This window comes from Carcharhinus amblyrhynchos, chromosome 17 (genome assembly GCF_965287045.1).
Source record: "Carcharhinus amblyrhynchos chromosome 17, sCarAmb.v2.hapA, whole genome shotgun sequence".
Taxonomy (NCBI): Eukaryota; Metazoa; Chordata; class Chondrichthyes; order Carcharhiniformes; family Carcharhinidae; genus Carcharhinus; species Carcharhinus amblyrhynchos.
Window position 1 is genome coordinate 588,653 of NC_137340.1, and position 18,986 is coordinate 607,638.

General features: G+C 45.0%; 1 protein-coding gene across 1 annotated transcript in view; it reads left to right on the top strand.

Annotated features, from left to right (window-relative positions):
• The first annotated feature begins 267 nt into the window (after positions 1 to 267).
• Positions 268 to 18,986, top strand: part of ccar1 (cell division cycle and apoptosis regulator 1) — a 156,413-nt gene continuing 137,694 nt past the window's right edge. Inside the window, exons 1-4 of the mRNA XM_080205362.1 lie at positions 268 to 346; positions 1,896 to 2,006; positions 2,741 to 2,910; positions 5,874 to 5,918. Coding sequence (XP_080061488.1) covers positions 1,937 to 2,006; positions 2,741 to 2,910; positions 5,874 to 5,918 — 285 coding nt within the window. The 5' untranslated portion in view covers positions 268 to 346; positions 1,896 to 1,936. The remainder of the gene's footprint in view (positions 347 to 1,895; positions 2,007 to 2,740; positions 2,911 to 5,873; positions 5,919 to 18,986) is intronic.

Sequence of the window (18,986 nt, forward strand, 5' to 3'; positions counted from 1 at the left end):
CACGGGGAGACCGTACAGACTCCATACGGACAGTGACCCCAGGCTGTGAGGCAGCAGCGTCACCATGCCGCCGGTACTGGTACAGACTCGATGGTCTACACTGTGTGAATCTGTGACAGTGAGGCTTAACACTGGCTCGATCGGGTTTACAATGTGAATCATTTATATTTTGTTTTTGCTTCTACCTGAGATGGGATCTCTCACGGTGAAACTATGAACCTCGTTTCACATGTTACGTAATGACGTAATCCTGACGCAGCCCCGTAAGCAGCGTGCTGAGGTCACGGGGCGGCGTGCTGAGGTCACGGGGCGGCGTGCTGACGCGGACGCTCCGCTGCTGCTCGAGGTGAGGATGTTTTCTGTCTTTCGGCCCTGTCTCGCTGCCATTCCCTTCCCCGCTCCCGGTCCCTCAGCTTTCCCTCCCGGCCGCCTCAGCTGTCCGGCCCTCGTGTGCAATCCATCCCCTTCATTCAGCTGCCGCTTTCTAGTATTATCTTTGTCGATGGGACAGAGCCTGATGAAGTAGGCCGCTCTGTGCTGGGTGTGTTCCTGGGTGAGGGGGTAATTTACCACATCCCCTCCCCGGGGCTGGTGGGTGAGGGGGTAGTTAGCACACCCCCCCCTCCCTGGGCTGGGTGAGGGGGTAGTTTACCTTCCCGGGACTGGGCAGGTAGGCAGTGATGATTGGGTACCACTAGGGTCAGTGTTGGGACCCCAGTGAGCTACATTATATATTAACGATTTGGATGAGGGAGCTAAATGTAATATCTCCAGACTTGTAGATGATATAAAGTTGGGTGGGAGGGTGAGCTGTGAGGAGGGTGCAGAGATGTTTGTGTGATTTCAACGTGATGAGTGAATTGGCAAATGATTGGTAGATACTATATAATGTGGATAAATGTGAGGTTATCCATTTTGATAGCAAAAGCAAAAAGGCAAATTACTGTTTGGCCCTAAGGATAATAAGAAGTCTCTCAACACCGGGTTAAAGTCCAACAGGTTTATTTGGACTGTCAAGCTTTCGGAGTTCTGCTCCTTCGTCAGGTGAGTGGACCGACATTTGAGGAGAGATTGAGTCAGTTAGGATTGTAGTTGCTGGAGTTCAGAAGAATGAGGGGGCATCTCATAAACCTATAAAATTCTAACAGGATTAGACAAGGAAGGTGCAAGAAGGATGTTATCGATGGATGGGTGTCGAGAATCAGAGATCACAATCTAAGGATACAAGGAAGACCATTTAGGACAAAAATGAGGAGAAATGTCTTTACCCAGAGGGTGGTCAGCCTATGGAATTCGCTACCACAGAAAGTAGTTGAGGCCAAGATGTTGTATGTTTTTAAGAGGTAGTTAGATATAGCATTTGGAATGAAAGCGATCAGAAGATATTCAGTTTGACCGGCCGTGTCATAATGAAGATACAAAGGACAGAATAGCGTCCTCTTACTCCTATTTCCTATTTTTATTCTCCCCTTTCCCCTCTGAGCTAGGTGAAAATGTAATTTTCCCCCCATCCCCCCTCTGGGGCTGGGTGAAGGCTCGCTACAGGCCCTCACCATCCAAACCTGGGTCATCTGGTCTGTGCTACTGCTCCCTGGGCTTTATATTAAATCCTCAAACTGATTCCCTTGAATTTCTAATTGCAGGATCTTTCCTGTTGGTAGTATTTCTTTCTTGTGAAAAGCCATTTATTCTTTATTGACCATTAGCTGTGTCTGTCTATAATGGGACCACATTTCCCTTCTCCTGTATTGTTTTGGCATAGATCATTCTATTCATTTTAGCACCTGCTGTTTCAGTGGAGTTGGACTTGATAGGTAATGGTAATAAGGTACGGCTTAATTATTTGATCTATACATTGGTAAAATTAATCTTTCCCCTGTGTCTTTAACTCCCAGAATAACTGAACTTGATAAAAGATAAAGGGGGATTTGTGAACATGGCTCAGTTTGGAGGACAGAAGAATCCCCCATGGACCACTCAGTTTTCTGCTGCTGTCACACAGCCAGGTCAGTGTTTCTCAGTGCTACTATTTATTACATGTACATATATAAGTTTATTTTTTGTTACAAGTAAGCTTAACATTGCAATGAAGTGAAAATCCCTGAATCGCTACACTTGGCAGTGTTTGGGTACACTGAGGGAGAATTTAGCGTGGCCAATGCACCGAATCAGCACATCATTCGGACTGTGCAAGGAAACAGGAGTACCCAGAGGAAACCCACACACTCATGGGAGAGTGTGCAGATTTCCCCAAACTGAATTGAAGCCAGGTCCCTGGCGCTGTGAGGCAGCAGTGCTAACCACTGAGCTGCCATGCTGCCCTAGCTGCACAGTTTGTGTTTCAGGCTCAACAGTTTAAACACCTGGTCACCTTCAGGACTTATAGAACAAACATTATGGCCTGCTTAGGAATTCTGCAAGCAATAAAAATCAATTTAAATAAAAACCAAATGGGAACTATTCAACATGTTTGGCAGCATTTTTAGATAGAGAACAGTAAAATGTTAACCGTTTCTCTTTTTACAAGTGTTGAGTATTTCCAGTATATTTTGTTTCTAACTCAAATTTCCAGGATCTGCGATGTTTTGCTTTTGAAAGGTTGTTGACATGGTGTCATGAGCTCATGAGGCCATTGCAATTGTTTAATCCTGCTTATGGTTTGGTCTTGGTAATAATGAACACAGTCAACCTATTGTGAAAGATTCTACCAATGCTGTAAATTTTGCATTTGTTTCTTCAGGTGCCCTTGGTGTTCAGCCATCATTGCTCGGGGCTTCTCCAGCCATGTACACCCAACAAACAGCTCTGGCTGCAGCAGGCCTCACTACTCAAACAGCTACAGGCTATCAGCTCACCCAGTCAGCAGCCTTACAGCAACAGGCAGCAGCTGCAGCTGTAGCACTGCAACAGGTAGGATTGTCGTGTATCCTCGTATTACCAACAGAAATGCAGAGGAATCCAGTGGTACTATGATGTAGTTGCGCAGTTGATTGCTGCAAGTGATAAAATAGCAACTGAAATAGTGAGTCTCCAGGAAGTCACACAGATGAGGGTCTGTATTCTCAGAAGAGAGTTTGTGCAGATCCAGCAGCCTCTGGTTCACATTCTTCTCCATCTGCATTGCCTCCAGACCATTGTTACACCCATCCTGCTCTGGCCTCTTGACACCTGGCTTCTTGACATTTGTCTTTATCAAACGGTTGGCGTAGAGTTCTTGTGACCTCGAGACTGAATCCTTTTGCTCATGGAATTTATCTTTAATGAAGTGAATGTTCCTTCTTGTGATCACTATTGGTCAAATATGTACTGGTTAATGTTTCTTTAAAGACAGTTAGATCTGTGTTATGGTCATTGTTGATTACAAGGTGTAGAGATATGTCTCTAACTCTGGATGATTTAAATGTTCAAATGAATGATGGGGCCAGGAGCAGGTCAGATTGCCACCTTGTTTGGCTGGTTAGACATTGTAAACATTGCAGAATTGGTATGTTGTTGGAGGCTGATATATTCTGTATTTTTAAATTATTTTGCAGTGGTAAATGATCAGATGTGGGACAGAGAGTTGTAGATTACCCCAATTACAAAGGGGTTGTTCCAATTTGTAATTAGGAAGCTTCCAATTTGTTACATTTGCTGCTGGTTGACACATTGAGTTTTTGTTTAGTTTATTCTGTGTTTGGAATCAGTGCACTAAGAGGTGGAGGGAAAGGGCTCAGATATTCATGGGAAGAATGAATCAGTGAGAAATAGGTGACATTTACCCATGACTCAAGCAGCACAGAAGAGTTGGGAGGTAAGTGTCATGTTGCATTGAGGGTATAAGATTATTAGAAATTATACCCGCTAAAGTGGTGGTGTTCATACTTTTAAGGTAACTGGCTAAAATAAATATTTGCTAAATAGGCTACTCACAGGTTAGCTCTTTAAATTACCATAGTGTACAGCTGAGCACTTAAACAATTCATCAGTATAGTCCAGAAAAACATTCATCTGAACATTGTTGATGAGGGCTGTCACCTATGGATGCTGGGTGAGGAATTTGAGATGCTGAATAACAAGTGTACTGACAGAAAACTTAAATTACTATATGCTCAATAATGCTTGTGATTTAGAATGACAGAAAAGTTACAGAACAGAAGAAATGGGCAGCATGGTAGCACAGTGGTTAGCACTGCTGCTTCACAGCTTCAGGGTCCTGGGTTCGATTCTCGGCTCGGGTCACTGTCTGTGTGGAGTTTGCACATTCTCCTCGTGTATGCGTGGGTTTCCTCCGGGTGCTCCGGTTTCCTCCCACAGTCCAAAGATGTGCAGGTTAGGTTGATTGGCCGTGCTAAGAAATTGCCCCTTAGTGTCCAGGGAAGCGGAGGTTAGAGGGATGTAGGGATATGGGGGTAGGGCGTGGGTGGGATTGTGTTCGGTGCAGACTCGATGGGCCGAAGGGCCTCTTTCTGCACTGTAGGGTTCTATAGAAGCCATTTGGTCCATGTTGTCCATGTCAGCCCAAGGACACCCAGATAGCCTTTCTAATCCCACCTTCCTGCAACCAGCCCATAGCTTGCAGCACTTAGGTGCAGATCCAAATACTTTTTAAGAGTTTCTCTGCCTCCACCATCAGCTCAGGCACTAAATTCCAAACACGCACTACCTTCTGCACTTTTTTTTTCTCATGTCCCCTCTTCATCTTCTGCACTTACCTTGAATCTATGTTCCTTGGTTCTGGAATTCTCCACTAAGGGTAATAGTTTTGTCTTGTCCACTCTATCTCTTCCCACGTAATACTGTGCACCTCAGTTGTCAGCCCTCAGCTACCTTTGTTCCAAGGAAAATAACCCCAACATATTGAACCTCTCCTCATAATTACACTTTTCTAACCCTGAAAACATTCTTGTAAACCTCCTCTGCCCCATCTCCGGAACAATTAACATCCTTTCTGTAACGTGACCAGAACTGCATACAGTTTGACTGTAGTCCTACTAGGTGAAAGTCCTACTGTCCTCAATATAATAATGTGTTTTAATTACTTTGGTCTCCAAAGTAAAGTCTTGATAGTGCACTGTATTTGATAGAATATCCCCGCTTCTGTTTTACATTTCTGCTCCACCAGTCCAATGAGGTGTTTCTTGTAAACTGTTTTGCTGTACTTTTAACTTGTGTGTTTGGAAATAATCCATCCACATTACTTTCTGCTCGTGGAGATTTTCCTCTGCTCTTGTGCCAGGCCCAATATTAAGAATTCAAAATGTGAGGAATCTGATGACAAAATCTAAGCATCCAACAAATTGAATTTGAATGCTGGAAAAACTCATCTGGTCTGGCAACAGCTGCAGAAAGGAAAACACTTAACATTTTAAGCCTGTATGACACTTCTTCAGAGCTGAATTTGAACTCTTATTTTTTTTGGAGCCCCTGGAGGAGGGATGTGGAAACAGGAGGAGCAGGCCGTTGCCAATTCAGTGAGATATGGCTGATATGTGGCCCATCCTTTTGCTCTCTCTGCCTCAAAAAAGTCTCTTAATGTCTTTTAAACACTTCATCCTGCATTAATTGCCATTTGCCAATGAGTTCCAGACTTCTGCCTGATTTTCATTGTAGAGATGTTTCTGAAAAGTATACTCTGATAGTTAGACTAGGTCCCCTGGTGCAAGACTCCACAGCCCATGGAAAGTTTCTCTCTATCAACCCATGTGCAAATATTTGATTGTGATTGGGACTCTTGTGTCTGAAGAGCCATTTTATCATCAATAAATCTGCTACAGAGGAGTTGCTCAGTGTTTAATTTGCTGTACAATGGCCTATGTAAAGACAGTAGTGAATAAATAAAATTTTCATTGCCTGTTGGTTTTCATTCACAGTGCTATCTGTTTGCTTTTCAGCAATATCAGCAGCCCCAACAAACCATTTACAGTGTCCAACAACAGGTTTGTGTAATTTATTCTTCAGAGTTTTAGCTTGAGTGGAGTAGGTTTCTGATTTACATTGAAACATATTCCTTTGTGTGATGGACCTTTGCATTTAATTTTTGCCTTTAAAATTCTGGCTGATAATCTCTAATTCATTAAGATTGACATTTGACGGTGAATTATAAATATGTTTTCAATTAGTAAAATTACATTGGTTGATAATCATTTGAAAAGACTCCTGTGTGAATGAAGCCCGTTCAACAAACACACTGAAGTTTGCGCGTTCTCCCCACGCCTGTGTAGATTTCTTCCTGGTGGCCCTGGTCTCCTCCCACACTCCAAAGATCTGACCTACTGTCAGTTTCCAGCAGTTGCCATTTGTGCCCTTTTTTTCAATTATGTTTTTTTTGGTTCAGCTATTAAACTCCTGTAACCCTTCACACTGATGATTTTGGTGTCAGATTTACCTCTGGATTTAGCACATTTTCAAGAAAGACTGGTCACCTGGCTAAGTTCTGTATCTCCTACTCTAAATTAACTAGTTTGAAGTGATGCAATAGCTTCCATTATCTTGTTTGATTGAAAATGTTTTGAGGTTGCTGAATATTATGTTGTTTGTTCCAATTGTATTGTTTTGACATTAATGTACACTGGAGGTTCTTGAAGGTAGTTGACTTGATGTGGCCAATCAAGTTTACTGATGTGCTACATTTAAGGTGTGTTTCTTTGATTTTGCAACCCGAGAGGGATGGTCATTTAGGTCTTGAAGGTCAGCTTAGGTATCATCGCTGAAAGGTTGTAGTCTCCATTTCTTAGAATCCCTACAGTATAGAAGGAGGCCATTCAGCCCATCCAGCCTGCAGCAACAACAATCCTATCCAGATTCTATCCCATGTATTTATCTGCTATCTCCCTGACAAAGGTCAATTTAATGTGACCACTCAGCATAACCTGCACATCTTTGGACTGTGGGAGGAAATCGGAGCATCTGGAGGAAACCCATGCGACACTGGGAGAACGTGCAAACTCCACACAGACAGCTACCCGAGATTGGACTTGAACATGGATCCCTGGTACTGTGAGACAGCAGTGCTAACCACTGTGCCACCGTGTGGGTTGGATGTTGTTTAGCTAGTCAAAATTTCCTTTCCCAATCAAATTCTTGACTGATCGTGACCATCATGTAGACCAGGTCTGTATTCTTTCCCAGCAAGTGTTGTAGAAAATGATTGATAATCATGGGACTTAAATATCATAGAAAGTTGTTATGTTCTGAGTAAATAGTAAGGTAATTCAGTTCTTGTAATGCTCCCGAAGAGCAAAGTTGTGATTCGTTGCATCTCAGAACAGCCATTGGGTAAATTCTACTGATTGCTCAATATGGTGAAAGGGGGTGGTTTTCCTATTGCTAATCACAGCGACCAAGATCGACCATTGTGACTTAATTACCTGGATTTCGCAGTCAATGACATGCAAACAATGCCTGATGTCTATTGTACTGGGTTACTATGTGTCCACTTTGTGAACAGAGCAAGCAATGTGTGTCCTCAGTCAAAAATCTTTTACTGAAGTATACAAAGCCTGGAAACATAAATTAACAGATGAATGCATTCCATGTGTTGCAGTGCTGAGTCTCTCATTCAGATGTTATTTCAGTGCAGCTTCAAAAGGAGGGGGGGCAACTGGGCTAGTCAACTTGCTGATCTCTATGTTTAACTGTACTGAATTCCTGAATGAAGCTGAGTATAATGGACATGGAGGGGAAGACTTCACGGTCAGAGTACCTTTTTAACCACCACTACAGATCCGTTTATTCAGCTGTGAGAACGTTTCAGTAATAGGATGGCACAATGATTAGCACTGCTATCTCAGCACCAGGGACTCGGGTGTGTTTCCCGGCTTGAGTCACTGTCTGTGTGGAGTTTGCACATTCTCCCCGTACATGTGTGGAGTTCCTCCAGGTGCTTTGATTTCTTCCCACAAACCAAAAACGTGTCAGGGGAAACAGCTAGGGTAAAGGCATGGGATTATGGGGATAAGGCCTGGGTGGAATTGCAGTTGGTGCAGACACAATGGGCCGAAAGGCCATCTTCTACGCTGTAGGAATCTATGATCTATGAATAGAGCATGTCAAGCCACGCTGGTCTATATATGAAAAAATATCTTCCCCTGACTTGATGGATTTAGACAGGAACTTTCAGAAGTTGACTGGGGGAGTCTGTTGGCAGATAAAGGGATGTCTGGTAAGTGAGAGGCTTTCAAAAGTGTGTTAACCAGGGTTCAGAGTAAGCACATTCCATTTAGTGTAAAGGGTAAGGCTGGTAGAAGTAGGGAGCTCTTGATATTGAGACCCTGGTCAAGAAGAAGGAGGTGGCATATGACCTGCATAAGCAGCTGGGATCAAATGGATCCGTTGAAGAGCAGAGAGCATGTCAGAGTAAGTAGAAAAATCGGGAGGGCGAAAAGATGACACAAAATTGCTTTGGCAGATAAGGTAAAGGAAAATCCATAGAGCTTCTAGAAATATAAAAGGGCAAAAAAATGACTTGGAAGAGATAGAGCTGCTTAAGGATCCACGAGAAATGGGTGAGATCCTAAATGAATGTTTTTCATCTGTATTTAATGTTGAGGAAGGCATGGCTGTTAAGGAACTTGGTGAAATAAATAGTGATGTCTTGAGGAGTGTATATATTACAGAGATGATGGTGTAGAAGTCTTAAAGTGCATCAAGGTAGGTAAACCCCCAGGACCTGATGAAGTGTATTCCAGGACATTGTGCGAGGCTAGGGAGGAGATTTCAGGTCCCCAGCAGAGATATTTGAATCATTGACAGCCGCAAGTGAGGTCCTTGAAAATTGGAGGCTGATAAATGTTGTGCCTTTGTTTAAGAAGGGCTGCAGGCAAAGCCTGGGAACCTCAGGCTGGTGAGCCTAATGTCTGCAGTGAGCAATTTGTTAGAAAGTATTCTGAGACAGGATCTGCCGGCATTTAGCGAAGCAAGGCCTGATTAGGGATAGTCAGCATGGCTTTGTGAGTGGAAAATCATGTCTCACAAATTTGCTTGAGGTTTTTGAAGAAGATAGATGAAGGCAATACAGTTGATGTTGTCTACATGGTCTTTAGCAAGGGTGACAAGGTACCACATGGTGGATTGTTGCGTGAGTTTAAATCTCGGGATCTAAGGTGAGGTAGCCAGTTGGATACAAAATTGGCTTGATGACAGAAGGCAGTGAGAGGGTGGCTGGAGAGCGTTGTTTTTCTAAACTGAAGGCCTGTGACCAGCGGTGTGCCTCAGGAATTGGTGCTGGGTCCACTGTTATTTGTCATTTATGTTAATGATTTAGATGAGAATTTGGAATCATGGTTAATAAGCTTGCGAATGACACCAAGATTGGTGGCACAGTGGACAGTGAAGAAGGTTATCTCAGATTGCAGTGGGAACTTGATCATTTGGGCCAGTGGGCTGTGGAATGCAGATGGACTTTAATTTAGATAAATGCGATGTGATCCAGTTTGGTAGATTGAACCAGGGCAGGACTTACTCAGTTAATGGTAGGACATTGGGGAGAGTTATAGAACAAAGAGATCTAGGAGCGCAGGTTGATAGCTCCTTGAAAGTGGAGTTACAAGTGGATAGGGTGGTGAAGAAGGCATTTGGCATGCTTGGTTTCATTGGTCAGAACGTTGTACGCAAGAGTTTGGATGTGTTGTTCATGACATTGGTAAAGCAACACTTGGAATACTGTGTACAGTTATGGTCACCCTGTTATAGAAAGGATACTATTAAACTAGAAAGAGTGCAGAAAAGATTTACTAGGATGCAACTGGGACTTGATGGATCTTAGAGACTGGGTAGACTGGGACTTTTGTGCCTGGAGTGTAGGGGGCTGAGGAGTAATCTTATACAGGTGTATAAAATAATGAGGGGCATAGATCAGCTAGATGGTCAGTATCTTTTCCCAAAGGTAGGAGAGTCTAAAACTGGAGAACGTAGCTTTAAGGTGAGAAGAGAGAGAAAGCTAGCACGAGGGGGCATGGCTTTAAATTAAGGGGGGGTAGCTACAGGACGGATGTCAGGGGTAGGTTCTGTTCTGCGCTGTAATGTTCTATGTTCTATGTTCTATATAAAAGGGTCCAGAGGGGCAGTTTTTTCACACAGGGTGGTGAGTGTCTGGAACAAGCTGCCAGAGGCAGTAGTAGAGGCGGATACAATTTTGTTTTTTAAAAAGCATTACGTGGATAAGATGGCAATTGAGGAAGATGGGCCAAATGTGGGCAGTTGGGGCCAGCTTAATGATTAAAAACTGGATGGCATGGACAAGTTGGGCCAAAAGGCCTGTTTCGTGGTCTTTAAAGGCTTCCCAATCCCCTGGCTTCACACTGAACTTGGCCACATCATAAAACTTTGCTTTTATGCTGTCCCAGACTTCTCATCAGCCATTTTTGCCTTGTCCTCCCCTTAATGTACTGCTTCCCTTGGGATGAAATTTTGCTGTGTCTCCCACACATTACTCCCAGTAACTCCTGCCATTGCTCCACCTCCATTATCCACTATCTACTCCACCATTATCTTTCTTGCTAGGTTCCTCTCCCAATCAACTCTGGCAAACACCTCCCTCATACCTCTGTCGTTGCCTTTACTCAACTGCAAAAACATTACATCTGATTCCAGCTTCTCACTCTCTGTGGGGAGAATCCTATCATTATGGTTACTGCCTCAAGTCTGCATCATTACACATTGCCAAATCCAGAGTTGCTTGTTCCGTAGTGGGCACCATCAAAGCCAGAAAGTCATCTTGTAGTCATTCCACAAACTCCTTTTCTCAGGATCCACTACCCATCTGATTTCCCACTCCAGCATATTGAAGTCCTCCCATGATTACTGTAACCTTGCCTTTCTTACACTAGGAGATAAGAGATATGTATCTTGTGCCCCACATCCTGACTGCGGCTCAGAGGCCAATATGTAACTCCCATCAAGGTCTTTTTACCTTTGCTGTTCCTCAACTCGACCCACATAGATTTTACATCTTCTGAACTAATGTTGTTTTTTGCTATCGATTTAATTTCATTTCGAACTAACAAGGCAATTCTTGCTCACCTGCCTATCTTTTCCAAGGATGTGTATCCTTGCATGTTTAGCTCCTAGCCCTGATCTCCTTGCAGCCATGTCTCTGATGGCATGTCAATCTCAATCTGCATTACAAGCTCATTTACTTTATTTCATGTACTGCACGCACTCAAATACAACACACTCAGTCCTGCATTAACCAACCCCTTTCTCAGTGTCATTCCCTTATTTGCTGTACCAGAAGGTAGATTCCAGACCATTTCCAAACGCTGTCCTGTTGTTTGTTCTGGAGACTTTAACCTGTATTCACCTCTCTCTCTTTTAACTTTTTACATTGTTTTGCATGCAGTTGAATCCAGCTCCCCAATACTAACCTGCTGTGTTGTTTCCCATTAACCACTATACGACTATCTCCCCCCTCCCCACTTGCTAGCTTAAAGTATTTGTGACTCTGATGGAGGGTCATTTAGACTCAACCATGGCTCTGTTCTCTCTCACCACACCAAGTTGAAGTCCAACGAATTTATTTGGTAGCACAAGCTTTCGGAGCACTGACCCTTCATCAGGTGAGTGGGAGTTGTGTTCACAAACAGGGCATATATAGACATAAATTCAATTTACAAGATAATGGTTAGAATGAGAGTTCTTACAGGTAATTAAGTATTAAAGGCCCAGACAATGCAAGTAGAGAGAGGGTTAAGCACAGGTTAAAGAGATGTGTAATGTGCATTGTCTCCAGCTGGGACAGTTAGAGATTTTGCAAGCCCAGGCAAGTCATGGGGGTTACAGATAATGATCCCAAGATCCCAGTTGAGGCTGTCCTCATGTGTGCGGAACTTGGCTATCAGTTTCTGCTCAAGCAATTCTGCATTGTGTGTTGTAAAGGCTGCCTTGGAGAACGTTTACCCGAAGATCTGAGGCTGAATGTCGGTGATTGCTGAAGTGTTCCCCAACAGGGAGAGAACACTCCTGCTTAGTGATTGTCAAGCGTTGTTGATGCATCCGTTGCCGTAGTGTCTGCAGGGTACCATGCCTTGGGACATCCTTTCCTGCAGTGTATCAGGTAGACAACATTGGCCGAGTTGCAAGAGTATGTACCATGTACCTGGTGGATGGTGTTGTTGCGCGAGATGATGGCATCTGTGTTGATGATCCGGCACATCTTGCTGTGGTAGGGTTCTTCAGGAACCCTGGGACTCAATTTCTGAGCTGAGGATTCAATTTCTGCCCCACCACCAAAGTGGACCCCACCAGTCTCACAGTACGCACAGAGGAATTCATCAGGCAAATGAGGCTGCGGGAGTTCTTTCACAAACCCCAAGAGATGAGCACAATGAGACAGCCGATGAAGGAGATTTGCGGTACAGCAACTGAAGAGGAAAGAGTTGAACTGGACTCCTCCAGAAGGCCACTGCCCTCGACTCGACATATATGCCCAAGCTGCCGGGCGGTGCATCAATGCCAGATTCATCAGCTACACTCACAAGACAGCCCCGAACGTCACCCAAGCGCAACGCCATCAGTGCTGTCAAGACCCACTGCAACATTGTCATCAAACCAGCAGACAAAGGAGGGGCCACCATCATACTGAACAAAACGGATTACTGCAAAGTGTACTGACAACTGAACAACGAGGAACACTACAAACAGTTACATGCAGATCTGACCAAAGATGATGCCCGTCAACTAAACGGTCTGATCAAGACCTTTGATCCGGTTCTTCAGAGCACCCTCCATGCTCATCCCACATACTCCCCGCCTTGGAAATCTCGACTGCCTCCCAAAAATACAAGGCGAACACACCTGACCGTCCATCGTATCAGGCAGTGGGACCTGTGCGAGAACCTCTCTGGCTATGTCGAGGGCATCCTGAAGCCCATTGTACAAAGAACCTCCAGCTTTTGTCGTGACACGACAGACTTCTTACAGAAACTCAGCACACGTGGAGCAGTTGAACCAGGAGCACTCCTGGTCACAATGGATATCTTGGTTCTCTACACCAGCATCCCCCACAACGATGGCATTGCTGCAACTGCCTCAGTACGCAATGTGGACAGCTGCTAATCTCCAGATGCAATTTTACAACTCATCCGCTTCATCCTGGACCACAGCGTCTTCATTTTCAACAACTAGTTCTTCATCCAGACGCACGGATCAGCCATGGGGACCAAATTTGCACCTCAATATGCCAACATCTTCATGCACAGGTTCGAACAAGACCTCTTCACACAGGACCTTCAACTGATGCTATACACTAGATACATCGATGACATTTTCTTCCTTTGGACTCATGGTGAACAATCACTGAAACAACTATATGATGACGTCAACAAGTTCTATCCCACCATCAGACTCACCATGGAATACTCTCTGGAATCAGTTGTGTTCTTGGACACATGCATCTCCATCAAGGATGGTCACTTCAACACTTCACTGTACCGCAAGTCCATGGATAACCTCACGATGCTCCACTTCTCCAGCTCCCACCCTAAACACATTAAAGAAGCTATCCTCTACGGACAAGCCCTCCGTATACACTGGATCAGCTCAGATGAGTAGGATCGTAACAGATGCTTCTAGACCTGAAAGATACCCTTATAAGAACAGGATAAGGTGCTTGACTCTTCGATTGACAGATCCAGTGTGCCACAGTGAAAAACCGCACCGACCTCCTCAGAAGACAAACACAGGACACGGTGGACAGAGTGTCCTTTGTCATTCAGTACTTGCCCGGAATGGAGAAGCTACGACATCTTCTCCTGAGCCTTCAACATGTCATCGATGAAGAAGAACATCTCGCCAAGGCCATCCCCACACCCCCACTTCTTGCTTTCAAACAACCACGCAGCCTCAAATAGACCATTATCTGCAGCAAACTAGCCAGCCTTCAGGGGAACAACGACCATGACACCACACAACCCTGCCACAGCAATCTCTGCAAGACGTGCCAGATCATCGGCACGGTGCCATCATCTCACCAGGTACGCGGTACATACTCCTGCAACTCGGCCAATGTTGTCTATCTGATACACTGCAGGAAAGGATGTCACAAAGCATGGTACATTGTGGAGACCATGCAGATGCTACGACAACGAATGAATGAACACCGCTCGACAATCAACAGGCAGGAGTGTTCCCTTCCTGTTGGGGACATCAGCAGTCACGGGCATTCAGCCTCTGGTCTTCAAGTAAGTGTTCTCCGAGGCGGCTTTCATGACACACGACGATGCAGAATCACTGACCAGAAACTGATAACCAAGTTGGGCGGCCTCAACTGGGATCTTGGGTTCATGTCACACGAGCTGTAACCCCCACGACTTGCCTGGGCTTGCAAAATCTCACTAATTGTCCAGGCTGGAGACAATACATAGAATCATAGAAAAGCTACAGCACAAACAGGCCCTTCGGCCCACAAGTTGCGCAGATCATATCTCTACCTACTGGGCTTACTTATAACCCTCAATCCTATCAAGTCCCATGTACTCATCTAGACATCTCTTAAAAGACCCTAACGAGTTTGCCTTCACCACCACCAATGGCAGCCGATTCCACTCACCCACCACCCTCTGAGTGAAAAACTGACCCCTGATATCTCCTCTGTACCTACTCCCCAGCACCTTAAACCTACATCTTCTTGTGGCAGCCATTTCAGCTCTGGGAAAAAGCCTCAGAGTCCATCCGATCAATACCTCTCATCACCTTATAAACCTCTATCAGGTCCCCTCTCACCCTTCATCTCTCCAAGAGAAAAGACCGAGCTCTCTCAACCTATCCTCATAAGGCATGCTACCCAATCCAGGTAACATCCTTGTAAATCTCATCTGCACCCTTTCAATAGCTTCCACATCCTTCCAGAACTGAGCACAGTACTCCAAGTGGGGTCTGACCAGGGTCTCATAAAGCTGCAGCATTATCTCCCGACTCCTAAACTCAGTCCCTCGATTGATGAAGGCCAGTACACCATATGCCTTCTCAACCATGTCCTCTACCTGCGAAGCCGATTTGAGAGTCCTATGAACCCGGACCCCAGGATCCTTCTGATCTTCCACACTGCTAAGAGTCTTACCCTTAATATTATATTCCTTCATCCCATTGGACCTGCCAAAATGTACCACTGCACATTTATCCGGGTTAAAGTCTATCTGCCACTTCTCCGCCCAGTCTTGCATCCTATCTATGTCACGCTGCAACTTCTGACTTCCCTTTTATCCACAACACCACCGAGCTTCGTGTCATCAGCAAACTTACCAACTCATCCCTCCACTTCCTCATCCAGGTCATTTATAAAAATCACAAACAGCAAGGGTCCAAGATCAGATCCCTGGGGCACTCCGCTGGTGACTGACCTCCATGCAGAAAAAGACCCATCCACAACTACTCTCTGCCTTCTGTGGGCAAGCCAGTTCTGGGTCCACAAAGCAACATGCCCTTGGATCCCATGCCACCTCACTTTCTCAATAAGCCTTGCATGGGGAACCTTATCGAACGCCTTGCTGAAGTCCATATAAACCACATCCACCACTTCCTTCGTCAATGTGTTCGGTCACATTTTCAAAAAACTCAACCAGGCTCGTAAGGCACGATTTGCCTTTAACAAAGCTGTGCTGTCTGCTTTTGATCAACTATGCTTCTCTAAATGTTCATAAATCCTGTCTCTCAGGATCATTTCCATTGACTTACCAACCACTGAGGTTAGACTCACGGTGGATAATTTCCTGGGCTATCCCTATTCCCTTTCTTGAATATAGGAACCACATCCGCAATCCTCCGGAACCTGTCCCGTCTCCATCGACGATGCAAAGATCATCGCCAGAGGCTCTGCAATCTCTTCCCTCGCCTCCCACAGTAACCTGGGGTAAATCCCATTCGGCCCTGGCGACTATCTATCTTGATTCTATTCAGAAGCTTCAACACATCCTCTTTCTTAATGTCCACATACTCAAGCTTTTCAGTCCGCTGCAAACCTGCAGTACAACCACCCACATCTTTTTCCACCGTGAGTACCGAACTAAAGTATTCATTGAGCACCTCTGCTACTTCTACCGACTCTATACAAACTTTCCCACCGTCACATTTTATAGGCCCTGTTCCTTCACATATCATCCCTTTACTCTTCCCATATTTGTAGAAGGCCTTAGGGTTTTCCTTAATCTTACCTGCCAGGCCTTCTCATGACCCCTTCTGGCTCTCCTAATTTCCTCCAGTTCCTTCCTACGAGGCATATACTCCTCTAGATCCCTAAACATTACCTAACTCCCTGAACCTTTTGTACGCTTTTCTTCTTCACTAGATTCGTTACAACTTTTGTGTACCATGGTTCCTGTGACCTATCATAACCTCCCTGTCTATCAGAACATTGTCGTGCAGAGCTCCAGACAAACATTCCTTGAAAATCTACCACCTTGCTTCAGTACATTTCCCCGAGAAACCTCCTTCCAATTTACATCTCTAATTTCCTTCCTGATGGCTTCATATTTCCCCTTACTCCAGATAAATACTTTCCTGCCTGCCTGATCCTATCCCTCTCCAATGCTAGTGCAAAGGAGATAGAGTTATGATCACTATCCCTAAAATGCTGTCCCACTGAGAGATCTGACACCTGTCCAGATTCATTACCCAATACCTGATCGAGTACAGCCTCTCCTCTTGTAGGCTTATCCACATACTGTGTCAGGAAACCCTCCTGAACATACCTAACAAACTCCTCCCCATCCAAACCCCCTTACCCTAGGGATATTCCTATCGATATTTGGGAAATTAAAGTCTCCCATCACAAAGAACAAAGAACAACACAGCACGGGAAACAGGCCCTTCGGCCCAATGACCCCGTGCCGCCATCTTAACAATGTGTTTTTCCTCCTCCACCCTTGACCCATGTCTTTGCTTACGGTACCCCCATTGGAAACCAGATTAAGGGGAGAATAATTTAAGAAAATTTGTTACACCAATCAGTCTAAGAGCACATCTTTGGGGTGTGGGAGGAAACCGGAGCACCTGGAGGAAACCCACGCAACCACAGGGAGAATGCACAAACTCCCACAGTCACAGGCCTAAATCCATGTATCTGCACAGCTAGCAGTGATAGTCACTGAGCTGTTGTGGTGCCCGTCTGCTGGTCCAGGTTTAAGCGTACACAAACGACGCGACGTACTAGGCTACTCTCGAAACATCCAAGAGCAGCCCACGCACGACCCACCGTGTGCATGCCCCTCGTTAGACAACAAGGTGGACCGACACACCTGTGGAGCAAGAGACAAACATCAACACATGTAACAGTTGATTTCCAGGAATGTCCCGAGATCCCCCCTTAATCTCTGTCTGTCTAAGGAAAAGAGCCCCAGTTTACCCAATCTTTCCTCATAACCCAGTCCTTCCATACCCAGCAGCATCCTGGTAAACCTCCTCTGCACTCTCTCCAGGGTCTCCATGTCCTTCCGGTAGTAAGGTGACCAGAACTGGACGCAGTACTCCAAATGCGGTCTAACCAATGTTCTATACAACTGCAGCATTAGACGCCAGCTCTTATACTCTATACCCCTTCCTGTAAAGGCTAGCATACCATAAGCTTTCTTCGCAACCTTCTCCACCTGTGTTGCCACCTTTAGAGACTTGTGCACTTGCACTCCCAGGTCCCTCTGCATTTCCATACTCTTAATAGGTCTACCTTTTATCATGTAACTCCCCTCTACCTTATTCCTTCCCAAATGCATCACCTCGTATTTATCAGGATTAAATTCCATCTGCCATTTATCTGCCCAATATACCAACCTATCTATCTATATCCTGCTGTTATTCTTACACCTCTCCAGGATCTGTTTCCCTATCTGCTCCTCAACAACTCTGTTACTATTGGGCGGCCTGTAGAAAACACCCTGTAAAGTTATTGACCCCTTCCTGATCCGAACTTCCACCCACAGAGACTCCGTAGACAATCCCTCCACGGCGTCCATCTTCTCTACAACCGTGACACTATCCCTGATCAACAGTGCCACTTCCCCACCTCTTTTGCCTCCCTCCCTGTCCCTCCTGAAACATCTGAAACCTGGCACTTGAAGTATCCAGGCCTGTCCGTGAGACATCCAAGTCTCCGTAATGGCCACCACATCACAATTCCAAGCAGTGATCCACGCTCCTGCCGTTAAAATAAACACATTTCAAATCTTCGGTCTGAGCGCTCCCCTTTTCAGTCACCCGTCTATCCTCCTCCTTACCCTGTCGACAATCCCCCTCTGTTTGCGAGTTAACTTCCTCGCTCCCAGTCACTTCATTTCGATTCCCTCCCCCCATCCATTCTAGTTTAAAGTCTCCCCAGTAGCCTTAGCCAACCTTCCCGCTAGGATACATATCTCTTTAACCTGTGCTTAACCCTTTCTCCACTCACATTGTCTGTACCTTTAAGACTTTTTTTTAACCTGTAAGGACTCGCATTCCAACCATTATTTTGTAAATTGAGTTTGTCTACATATGCCCTGATGTGAATACAACTCCCTCTCACCTGATGAAGTGGTAGTGCTCTGAAAGCTTGTGGCTTGTGCTACCAAATAAGTTTGTTGGACTTTAACCTGGTATTGTGAGACCTCTCACTGTGCTAATCCCAGTCCAACATTGGCATCTCCACATCTGCTCTCTCTCCAGAGATGCTGTCAGACCTGCTGAAATTTCCCAGCATTTTCTGTTCTTGTTTCAGATTCCAGAATCTGCAGTATTTTGTTTATCTGAGTTGCAGTGTTAACCACCTCCTGTCTCTATTTGAGCATTGATCGATCTTAAAAGTTACCAGGGCCAAAAACATTGCTTTCCACCAGTTAATTATTCTTACTATGGACTGTTCCAAAGTCAAACGTTTAATTGCCATTTGGCCCACCTCACTCCCAAGAGCCAGGTCCACTTTTCCCATTGGACTGAAAGCATATTGTTACAGAAAATACTCCTGGTAACTCTTGCTCCTCCCTGCCCTTCACACTTATTATTCCAGTCCATATTTCGATAATTAAAATCTCCCATTGTAACTGCTG